The following is a 12,613-nucleotide window of genomic DNA, read 5'->3' as shown; positions in this document are numbered from 1 at the left end:
TACTTAACAGTATTCTTGGTTTGTACTCAGTGACTCTCCCCAAATTGATATACCTCAAAGTACACTAAAGGTTGTTTTAGTCCCTTGTGGATCTACTAATTTATATCAATAAAAAGTAACAAATACTGCAGGTAAGAAACATCTTGAGAAACATCTTGCCAATCTTGCAGCCACCATTGAGCCGAGTTTAGACTTGCAAGAATAATCGTACAAGTTGCATTACATTGCGGCGCTCGATTGCCCACTACAAACTCGTTGGCTTTACGGCCCCGCAATGTAATGTAACTTGCACAATTTTCCTTGCAAATCTAAGCCCGGCTTTAGGTACGTAAATCTTGTCGCGAACCCCAGTGGTTCTCGTACCCCACTTTGAGAAACCCTGCATTAGAGCAAATCGCAATCCAATATCATCGATTGATCACAAAGTTCAAAGTAAAACCCACAAAGGTTCATCAGAAGTACCGGAAGTCAGTCAGACTGCAGCCGGAAGCGCCGCCATCTTGCGGAAGCTATGCTGCTTAATGAGCTCCTACAATGTATACTTAAAACAGGGATTGTTCATCATCATCATCATCATCTCAGCCTATTGTGTGTTACCGGCAGCCAAGCTTTTTTTAATGGGGGTTAAAGTAACGTTTTTCTGTAGTTTAACCATGATATTAATTTAATTATTTAACTAAAATTCAGACTTTGTTAACTTTCAAACAAAATTATATTTGCCAGCAATGTACAGCAAATTAAATTCACAAGTAATATGATTGGTTTTTTGGAGTCTTTTTGTATTTTTTATTTCAACTCCAAATTTGTTACTTTTACGGGTATCCCGTGAAACCATATCGAAAATACAAACTGAGACATGGATGCGCAGAAAAACCAGAAAAAGAGACCAGCGCTGGGAATCGAACCCAGGTCCTCAGCAATCCGTGCTGCGTGCTATAACCCCTACACCACCGCTGGACTCCGGAGTCCAGAGGTGGTGTTGGTGTCTTTGGGCGGTGGTGATCTCTTACCATCAGGAGACCCACTTGCTCGTTTGCCATCCAGTTGAATAAAAAAAAGAAAGAAAAAGTCGTGATGCCGTCAGTCCACCTGGTGGGAGGCCTGCCAACGCTTCGTCTTCCGGTTCGTGGTCGCCACTCGAGGACTTTACTTCCCCAACTTTTTCTTGGGGAAGAAAAATCATTACATAACCCCCGATAAACCATAATAGTTATTTATGTGGCTGGTGCATAATGAGAGGCATTAAAGTACGAGTGTGGTTTTATGAAACGAGCCGAAGGCGAGTTTCATAATAAGATCACACGAGTGTTTTAATGCCTAATTATGTATAGCCGCATACATAACTTTATCTACATGCATATCATAAGTTTTCTATAATATGTTCAGATATGGCCTGTATTTTGACTTTGACTTTGACTTTGACTGACTTTGAATAATAATTATGACATGCATGTAGATAAAAATAATTAAAATATAAGAAACATTCTTATGTATTTATGATTGAAGGTTTAATGGGAACACATAGGTATCGTTTTTATTTTGAGCTGGAGATACTTCTGCCTCCACTGCAAAAGGTTCCACAACACAAACTGTGTGCCCAGCAAAAGTTTTAGTCTGCTTAAAGCTCGAGCTAGTAGTCAAACGATCAAAGGGCGATAAAGTTTTGTTTATTTAATGTGGAAATAACAGCGTGTGAAAAGCTCTAGGTGTTTCCTGGGACTTCGTCTGACCCGTAGGAACTTTTGTACCTACAACTACAAAGACAAATAGTTTCTTTCCATAATATTAATAACATAATTTTTATATATTTACTGTCAACCCCTTGACTTTGTGTGTGTTCTTACAGTGTGGAGGTGGAGGAACTGCATGAACACGCATATTTTGCATAAGCTTAGCTATCGTAAGGTCGCGAGTGAGCAAGGAAATTCTTTTAGTTCATTGATTATATGTATACTGTAAAATTATACCAAATGCTGTTATGGCCAGTGAAAATATATCTAAAGTTGTTATAGCGATCACACGCGAGAATCACATCCACCACCATCCCAGCCTATATACGTCCCACTGCAGGGCACAGGCCTCCCCTCAGAATGAGAGGGCTTGGGCCATAGTTCCCACGCGGGCCCAGTGCGGATTGGGAACTTCACACACACCATTGAATTGCTTCGCAGGTTTGTGCAGGTTTCCTCACGATGTTTTCCTTCACCGCAAAGCTCGTGGTAAATTTCAAATGTAACTCCGCACATGAATTTCGAAAAACTCAGAGGTGCGAGCCGGGGTTTGAACCCACGACCCTCTGCTTGAGAGGCGATGGGTCAAACCACTAGGCCACCACGGCTTAACCACATAACACAATCACATAACTGAGTGGATTTCGTGGCGCCAAAGGCCTCTGAGCCTTTAACATCTTGTGACACACTTCACATCGTCTCATTGCCCCGCAGTAATTAATTTAAATAATTAGCAACTCAAGTGCTCGAGCCGGAAGCCGGGAGCGCCGCCATTTCGTGGCACCAAGATGGCGGATATTAATGGCGGTTTCTCTGGCAATTGGGCTCAGTGTTGCCTGTTTAGAGAGTTACTGCTGCCAGTGCCGGATTAAGACTATCTGATGCCCTAAGTAATACACGCCTGTTCTTTTTAGGGTTCCGGAGCCGAAATGGCAAAAACGGAACCCTTATAGTTTCGCCATGTCTGTCTGTCTGTCTGTCTGTCCGCGGCTTTGCTCAGGGACTATCAATGCTAGAAAGCTGTAATTTTGCACGGATATATTAGTAAACTATGCCGACAAAATGGTACAATTAAAAATTCAAAAATACGAAATCCTTAGAAAAATATTACTTAATTTTTCCGTAATGGCTACGGAACCCTATTTTGGGCGTGTCCGACACGCTCTTGGCTGTTTTTGATCTTGGTAACTCTAGCCAGACTTGCCAGTGAAAAAAGCGACCTTTGAAAACACTCACAACACCATTAGTCCCATTGTACGCCATCTTGTTTCGAGGGCACAAAATGGCGGATCTGGGATCAAGGCTTTGTTTTTTGATGCCCGTTTTACTGGGTTTTGATGCTTTTAAAAGCTTAAAGGATTGACTTTAAGAGTGTTTATTTAGCGTAAAGCCAAAGGAATTGGATTGGGCGAAGTTTTAGAGGAGTAATTGGGAGGCGAGAGAAAAATAATGCAAAAGTTTGTGTCTGTTTGTTTGTATGTTTGCTTGTTTGTTACCTCATCACGTCTAAACCGCTGAACCGATTTAGATGAAATTCAGTACACAGATAGTTTGTGTCCCGGAGAAGGACTTAAGATAGTTTTTATCCGGGAAAATTGCATAGTTCCCGCGGGGTGGTAATACGGACGGAGTCGCGGGTAACAGGCCAGTTTAAAAGTATACACGAGTAGCATCGTTTTAAAATGAATCCTGAATATTTCTCCAGGTGTTTAGAATTGCAAAACTATCTGTTCACAATTTTACACAAGGTTGGTACCTACGGCTAAACGTACCCACTTATATATTCCATACTATGTTTGTCCGTCTTTCACGTCGAAACGGAGCGACGGATCAACGTGATTTTTGGCATAGAGATAGTTTATGGGCTAGGTACTTTTTATCCCGGAAAAATGCAGTTCCCGAGGGAACAGTGCGCGATAACCGAATTTCACGCGGGCGGAGCCGCGGGAAAAACCTAGTACGTACATAAATACCTACATTAGTACCTGAATTATATAATTGCTTGAATAATTGCCTGAATTATATAATTGCTTGATATAAAACAGGCATATGCCTTTTTTATATCAAGCATCTTATAATTACTTCTTTTGTCATCTGCTTTAACTAAAAACAAACTTTGAATGTTAACAAATTATAAGAAATCAAGATTTATAATTTAAAGAAAAAAAAATCGGCCTTTGCATTTGAAAACAATTAAAATAATATTAAGTCAATACATACCTACTTATTACTCTTTAGTTACTAAGCCATGTCTTTGCCATGTTTTGAAGAATAAAGATGACTTATATCTATCTATGTTAAATACATATTTTTCCGTCCAAGAAAATAATTGGAACAAATACTAGTAGATAACCCGCAAAATGATTAATTCCAAATGCTTTTGAACAATTATACGTTAAATTCTCATACATTTTTAATACAGTGGATATTGTAATTGATTGTACTCCATGGACAAAGAGGAACCGGGAGTACTAAGGACATTTTGGAGCGGGCTTGGACCCTATTTCTACGACGTAGAGGGAACTAGAAGGAAGAAAGCATTTGAGAAAAAAAACGAATGCAAACTTACACTATAGGTAAATTTATAACGATTTTAAGTAAAATTATCCAACCAGCCCACACATTTTTATTTATTAGTGCAATCATCAATCATCAAAAACCTTTTTTTTTTTATTATACCTATTTAAGCCGTGGTGGCCTAGTGGTTTGACCTATCGCCTCTCAAGCAGAGGGTCGTGGGTTCAAACCCCGGCTCGCACCTCTGAGTTTTCGAAATTCATGTGCGGAATTACATTTGAAATTTACCACGAGCTTTGCGGTGAAGGAAAACATCGTGAGGAAACCTGCACAAACCTGCGAAGCAATTCAATGGCCCGCGTGGGAACTATGGCCCAAGCCCTCTTGTTCTGAGAGGAGGCCTGTGCCCAGCAGTGGGACGTATATAGGCTGGGATGATTAATTTAAGACCAAGTCATTTATGCCAATAATTAGTTTCTTCGATTCTGACAGAATGCCTTCTCCATTCATTTGTGCTCGCCGCAGGGTTGGTGCCCAATTTGAGAACTCTTCAATTATTCACTTGTAATACAGCGCGTCGTTTTTGCCAGCCCTAGGGCGATGAGTTAGTGTGGACATACCTAAGTCTCGTACTAATTTAAATATCTCCCACTAATTATTATAAATGCAAAAGTTTGCAAGTCTGTTTGTTTGTTACCTTTTCTCGTCTTAACCGGTGAACCGATTTAGATGAAAGTCATTTCACAGATAGTTTGAGCCCCGGGAAAGGATATAGGATAATTTTATCCCGGAAAATTGAATAGTTCCCGCGGGATACCGATAAAGGAGTCGCGGGCAACCGTCTATAAATATAAATACCTACTAAAGTTTGGTAATGTGTGCGTGTTAGCTACTCCTTCCCGCTGAAACGGCTGGTTGAATTGGAACGGAATTTGGTCTGTAGATAGCTACACCTTTGGAATAACACATAGGGTACTTTTTATCCCAATGTTCCCACGGGATTCTTGTCAAATCCCTAAAATTCAATCGCTGCCTAAGAGACATGAAATTTAACGTGGTTTTTTACGCAACGTTAATGAAGACCACGATGTATCTTTTTGGAATTCCCGCGGGAATTTTGCGGATTCGTGGCATTTCAATCAAATTACCGGGATGATTAGATTAGATTAGATCAGATTATTTATTCGTTCAGTATAGAATTACATCATAGTTACGAGAATCATGTCAAAGTTACGAGAATTTATACTGAAGTTGTCAAGAATACACAAAAGATTAAATTGGAAAACAATTGAATGTCACGAAATGTTAAAATTGAATAAAATAATAATAAAAAACAATTAAAATTCTAAACAGGTTCTCATAAAATAAAATTAAAATTACAATAATGTCAGGGGATCGTCCAATTAAAATTCATAAAATAATTTGAAAAATAAAAATGGCAAGTAAAAACTGAAAATAATAATCAATATTGAAAATAGTCAGAAGTCAAAAACAAAAATAAAAATGTAAAATAACAATGAAATGTTAAAAACTAAAACTTCATCCCATCATCATCCCAGCCTATATACGTCCCACTGCAGGGCACAGGCCTCCCCTCAGAATGAGAGGGCTAAAACTAAAACTTAATATCTGCAAATTCATTAACAGAGTATAGCGGTTTATCCAACAAAAGTTTTCAAAGTTTCTTAGTTGATATTAAATATAATGACCCGGATAACTCACGTCTTAAATCGAGTTTAGCTCGACATAGTGCTCGGGATAGTGGTTGGACGGTACCTCCGAGTTGGAAAACGGTGTTAAATACTCGTGCTGCGTCATCGGTGTGTGTGAACGTACCTTTACAGAGCGATGTTGTTAGTGTTGTGTGCTACCCTACATTTGACAGTTGTAATGATGATGAAAACGCGGGTAGTTGTGTGCCGGTGTCAGTTTCGTCGGGTAGTCGCGCGAGCAGAGCGGCGGCGTGTTGCAGCAGCCGCTGAGTCGCGTTGCTCCGAAGACGAAGGGCTACGGATTAGCCCGAAACATGTCGAGCTAAACTCGATTTAAGACGTGAGTTATCCGGGTCATTATATTTAATATGAGTGAATCTCACGGTAGTTTCATGTTCAAAATTTCTTAGTTGATGTTCAAATGACTGAGTATTCATGAATAAAATACCTAACTATCAATTTGTACTTAACTCTTACTGCGCGAGTCCGACTAGCTTTTGGCCTGTACGTGCGGGTCAAATCTTGCAACTTGAATTTGACCCACTTTCAGTGGTCGGATTGACTTGAAATTTGGCGTACTTATGTAAATCTATTGACAATACAATAATGTGGTGACATCCTTGTAGTCCGGCCAGGATCGTCTCCGTAGGACGGAGCTTCTCAATGTTTAAAGGCATCGACTTGAAATTTGGTACGGAAATGTAGTTTAGATGACAATGAGAGTAAAGCCTACAAAAAATACAGTCAGCAAAAAAAAGCTTGTATTAAAAATTACATGTTTAACATATATATCTTTTTCATATTAGTAGGTATAATATTCTGTGCGAAATCCTTTCGAGCTTTTCTTTGTATCTTAAATCAACTGACAACAAAACAATGTGAAAGTAACACAACATAGCCTTAACATTTCGTAGGTATCAGATGGAGCCTAGGCACGCTATGAGTCAGCGTTGCTTACGAGCTATGTGACAGACATACTTACATATAGATAGACGATTAACGATATATTTAATGGATAAACGCTGCACAAGAGATTCGATTAAGTTTTCATTTTGGCGCTATTCATCATCATCATCATCCCAGCCTTTACGTCCCACTGCTGGGCACAGGCCTCCTCTCAGAACAAGAGGGCTTGGGCCATAGTTCCCACGCGGGCCCAGTGCGATTTGGGAACTTCACACGCACCATTGAATTGCTTCGCAGGTTTGTGCAGGTTTCCTCACGATGTTTTCCTTCACCGCAAAGCTCGTGGTAAATATCAAATGTAATTCCGCACGTGAATTTCGAAAAACTCAGAGGTGCGAGCCGGGGTTTGAACCCACGACCCTCTGCTTGAGAGGCGATAGGTCAAACCACTAGGCCACCACGGCCTTTCGTATTTGTCATGCTAGCTAGATGCTACTTCAGCAAGCCTCAGTACCCATCAACACAGCGTAGGGGAAGGTCGCATCGAGGGATTAATAACCGATATAGAGTGGTTAACACCTATGTGTAAACAAAAGTCAGAAACCACTGAACCGATTTTGAAAAAAATTTGGTATAGAGATAGTTTAAACCCCAAGAATCAACATAGGATACCTTGTATTCCGGTAGAGGGCGCCACCGCGCGATAACCTAGATCCGCGCAGACGAAGTAACTAAATGTAAACAAAACAGCGTCAATTGGCGTCTTAAATATTAAAATTCCCCCATTAAACTACCGAAACATTCACATTTCTGTATTCATTTTTGTTTGTTTGCATTTGTTTATTTCTGTATTGAAATACACTACTTAGAGGCTGTTTCACCATCCATTGATTAGTGTTAACTGACGGTTAAATGTGATGCCGTCTCCGTAATATTCGAACAAAACAAATAGAGACGGCATCACATTTAACCGTCAGTTAACACTAATCAGTGGATGGTGAAACAGCCTCTTAGTCTAGTTTATATTACAACCTAAGTAAAATGTTTAAAATCCTTGATTGTACCAAATCTGGCAGCTGAAGTTTGTTTACATTTAGTTAAATAGGTACCTATCCAAACCAAGTATAGTTCTCTACCTATATAATTTGATCTTGGTGGCTATAACATCTCGGTGTAAAGTACTCTATTTATTTGATAACAAAGAAGTCACTTGTAAATACAATAATTCATAGACGCGTCGGCAGCATTCGGTATATAGTTAGTAGTCGTGTTTGTCGAATTTTCATAATGGGAACGGAATTGAACGGAGTATCTATACAGCCAGCAGCAGAAACGAATGAGCTTTTGTGGTGCTCAAAATAATCCAAACACTCTCTTATTACCTTGGCAATAGAGTCGGGAGTCATTTTGAGCGCCGTGACCATTCGTCCACTTCTGCTGACTGTACTTTAGTAGCCCACCTCAGAAGGAACAAAGGAAACTCTTATAGGATAATTTTGTTTTCCGTCTCTGTCTTTAACGTCTGTTTGTCTTTGTTGTTGTTGTTTCTTTAAAAAAATATGGCTCTGTCCATTCGAGGACAATTTTGCCAGTGTCTAGTAGTTTTTGCCGTTGTACGGTAAAAAAAATCTAGAAAACGAAATATGAGAGGTAATGGTGGATGAACGATGACCCTGTTTGTCTTTAAAAAATGACGGAATTTTCAACTTGTTAAAGTTATAAAACATTTTTTTTTTTTTTACTTTTACAAAAATAAAGGCCATTCCACACTAATCCAACGCACGGCGGCTGCGTTAAAGTTTAATATTTAATTACTTACTTGCCGGATCGCGTGCCAGCGCGCCCTTGCGAAGTACTCGGTATTTTGAGGAACAGGTACAGAAGTCTCGCGTACATACTTGCTTGGTATTTTTCTGTACGAAAATGACATCCATACTAATATTATAATTCGAAAGTGTGTGTGTTTGTATGTATGTTTGTCCGTCTTTCACGTCGAAACGGAGCGACGGATGGACGTGATTTTGGCATAGAGATAGTTTATGGCCCAGAGAGTGACATAGTTTACTTTTTATTCCGGAAAAATGCACAGTTCCCGAGGAATCAGCGAAACAACCGACTTCCACGCGGGTGAAGCCGCGAGAAAAAGCTAGTGATTTTATAATTTCATATGCAAATGTAAATCATTTCTAGAAATATTAAATTTCAATGAACAAACGTTATGTTCAGCTAAATATCTGTATTTTTTTTAAATCTTTACTTTTTGTGGATTTTCGGATTTACATCGTTTTTTTAGTTTTAATTATACAAAAAAGAGATCTGTAACAGAGCTCTTTGCGATCTACTTACATGAACAATTTTAATAGTCTGTCTGTCAATGCCAGTAGTTAACCATTTAAAATGATCTCACGCTGCGTACATTTTGCTTAGAAGAGAGTCCACTAATAATGGATAGTAAATCATAGAGGCTACAAATCTTTATGGAACCCTTGGTGTACGAATCCGACTCGTTCTTTGCCTTACAATATATACCTTACAAAATACTTTAAGTATTTTCGCCCTAGTATTTTTTTATCAACAGACCTCATACCTTTCCAAAGTTACAATAATATATTATTATGTATATAACACCTATTACTTAGTTTCGGTTCCAAGTCGGCTATTATAATGGTATTAGCGATTCTCAAATCGATTACCCATAAAACTGGCGCACCTCTATCGATCGAACGTTAAACACTACTAAAAATAAGTTTTAAATTAAAATGTGGCCAAGTGCGAGTCGGGCTCGCGCACGAAGGGTTTCGTACATAATCTACCATTATCTATACAACATTAGACATTAGCAAAAAAACACGTTTGCTGTATGGGCCTGACATGAGCTTCTATGTGTGTGTAGATTTAAAACAGGGTCGGTATTTCCATGTCGGTATTATTCGAGCCGGTAAAGAGTGTCCTGTCAAAACCATAGAATCAAAGACACATAAAATCTTTTTTAATGTTTTTTATTCTCGACTATGGAACAACCCGTAACCGACCGGACTCTCGTAATTTGGCGGTAAAGAAAACTCTTTCATTTTTAAAATTTATTGGTGCTACTTAAAAATCTGATATTTTTTCTGTTAATTAGAAAGATTATTCATATCGAGCGTTTCTAAAATTTTCATCTATTCCCCATTGGCTGGCTGTTTGGTGAATTTTCGGTCTTATATATATATCACGGGACAATTCACACCAATTGACCTAGTCCCAAAGTAAGCTTAGCAAAGCTTGTGTTATGGGTACTAAGCAACGGATACATATAATTATATAGATAGTTACATACTTAAATACATATTAAACACCCAAGACCCGAGAACAAACATTCGTATTTTTCATACAAATATCTGCCCCGACACGGGAATGGAACCCGGGACCTCAAGCTTCGTAGTCAGGTTCTCTAACCACTAGGCCATCTGGTCGTCCAAGCCCTTGGATGAAATGAAAAGTAAAAAACCTGCACAATAATAAACACTTCCCGGACATGTCCGGGAAGTAATGCCACTTTTTTAATTTTAACGCATATAACGATGGACTTCCCGGTCGATTTTTCCAACATTAATGAGAACATTTCCGAGCAAGTTGGAGTTTTTTTTTTTTCAAAATATATATTTTTTTTTAAATTTCCAGAGACCTGAGCCGCAATGAGCTGACGGCCATCAGCCGACGCACCTTCCGAGGACTGTCTGCCCTCAAGTCTCTCCACCTCGACGGCAACCAGCTGAAATGCATCGACGAAAAGGCCCTGGAGAACCTGAAGAGCTTGGAAGTGCTGTGAGTTTATCTACATTTACTTTCCTACTATCTTTTGCCCGCGGCTTCGCCCGCGTGGTATTCGGTTATCGCGCGCTGTTCCCTCGGGAACTGTGCATTTTCCGGGATAAAAAGTAACCTATGTCACTCTCTGGCCCATAAACTATCTCTATGCCAAAAATCACGTCGATCCGTCGCTCCGTTTCGACGTGAAAGACGGACAAACACACGCACTTTCGCATTTATAACTGCGTCAACCACATGGCATATGCTGAGCTGAGTCCTTTTGGCATCACACTACAGCACAATCTCTCTAATTTTTCTCTCTTCTCCTATTTATGTTTTTACTGTGTTTTTGTTGTGATGTAGTGTGTTTTTGTTGTCAATGTTGTGAGTTGTTTGTGTCGGGTATATCTAGCGCCATCTTGTAGCGAATAGACAAAGTACGACGTCAACTACTATTGGTTCATGACAAAACGCATCCTCGCACACCTCACCCAGCACTAGCGCCATCTAGTATGGGATAGATGAACTACTAAGTTATTGAGGAGCTAGTGCTGGTAGCTTCTAAGTCATAACTGTACACAAGGTGCATTTCCATCGGAGATGTGCGAGGGTGTGTTGCGAAATGTGTTTGTCATGAACCAATAGGAACGCTTCATTTATCTATCCTCGCTCCGTCGAGCTGCAGGGCTACTACGAAACTCGAAGTTCGTGTCGTGCGGTCCCTCTCGCTCTCGTATTAAATAGTACAAGTGTCAGAGGGAAACTTCGAGTTTCGTAGTAGCCCTGCTGTTTCCTCTAGAGCTGCACTGAGCGAGGATAGGCATATAAAGCGTCTTCTTGTGTGTGTGTGTGTGTGTGTGTTTGTGTGTGTGTAACTCTTAATTTAAATTCAACTGAAGGAACTGGCGGGTTAGATGAGGAAAGCCGCGGGTAAAACTACTCTCATAATCCTTTAATCTTATCTGTCTACGAAGACATGTTCCAGACTACATAGCTACATATTTTGTCCATGTATGGCACCGCTACTGCTTCTATTAAAGAAGATATTATCGTGGTTAAGTGATCTAAGTATGTTTTTAAGATAGAGATACTCACGACTGTAATAGACGAAGTTATTTCCAAGACGAACTGAGAAAATGAATAATTTTGCCAAAACAACTATACTTGGTTTGGATAGGTAGTTAACTATATGTAAACAAACTTCAGCTGTCAGATTTGGTACATTCAAGGATTTTAAACATTTTACTTATCTATCATTGTAATACAAACTGGACTAGTGTGTTTTAATACAGAAATGTAAATGTTTAGATAGTTTAATGGGGGAATTTAAATATTTCAAAAATCAAAAAAATCAAAATCATTTATTCAGTAAATAGGCCGCAATGGGCTCTTTTACACGTCATTTTTTAAAACTACCAGCGCTTTCGGAAAGACCATCATTGCCAAGAAGAATGCGCCGCAAGAAACTTGGCAGAAAGTCATTTTTTCAACATAAAATAATTACAAATAAAATACTTAAAAACTACAGTATACAATGAAATTAAAGAAATAAAAAAAAATAATAATAATAATACAGGGATGTATGGGTCCCTTAGTTACAAACTAAACTCAACTATAATCTACGTTCAGTGGAAGTGTAGACTGCTTCCACCGTCATAAAAAAATAAATAATTTATAATAATTAATAATTTAATTCTGAAATTTACATTTCAGGTCAAGTAACCATTACTTTTGGATTCCGAAGGCAAGCTCAACGTCTGCCGCCCCCCAAAGTTAGCTCACACAAACTCATGTCATGCTCTGAAGCAGAGCGGTACCGAGGGCATGGTATTTGCTTCCGTTCCCATAAGCTCCTATGCACTATTTTAAGACACCTATGAGGGCTATCGTTTTAATTTGTCTCTAGATGGCGCCTCTGTTGCGTGAGGTTTTAAAGTGTGGCTTTCAGAGTCTGTT

The 12,613-nt window shown here is 39.2% G+C and overlaps 1 protein-coding gene across 1 annotated transcript in view; it reads left to right on the top strand.

Annotated features, from left to right (window-relative positions):
* Nucleotides 1–12,613, top strand: part of sli (slit guidance ligand) — a gene marked incomplete in the record, with an annotated part of 169,199 nt that overhangs the window by 131,113 nt on the left and 25,473 nt on the right. Inside the window, 1 exon segment of the mRNA XM_074108299.1 lies at nt 10,529–10,672. Within this exon segment, the coding sequence (XP_073964400.1) occupies nt 10,529–10,672 (144 nt within the window).

Source organism: Choristoneura fumiferana, chromosome 26 (assembly GCF_025370935.1).
Source record: "Choristoneura fumiferana chromosome 26, NRCan_CFum_1, whole genome shotgun sequence".
Lineage (NCBI taxonomy): Eukaryota > Metazoa > Arthropoda > Insecta > Lepidoptera > Tortricidae > Choristoneura > Choristoneura fumiferana.
This window is presented reverse-complemented; position numbering and strand designations above follow the sequence as displayed.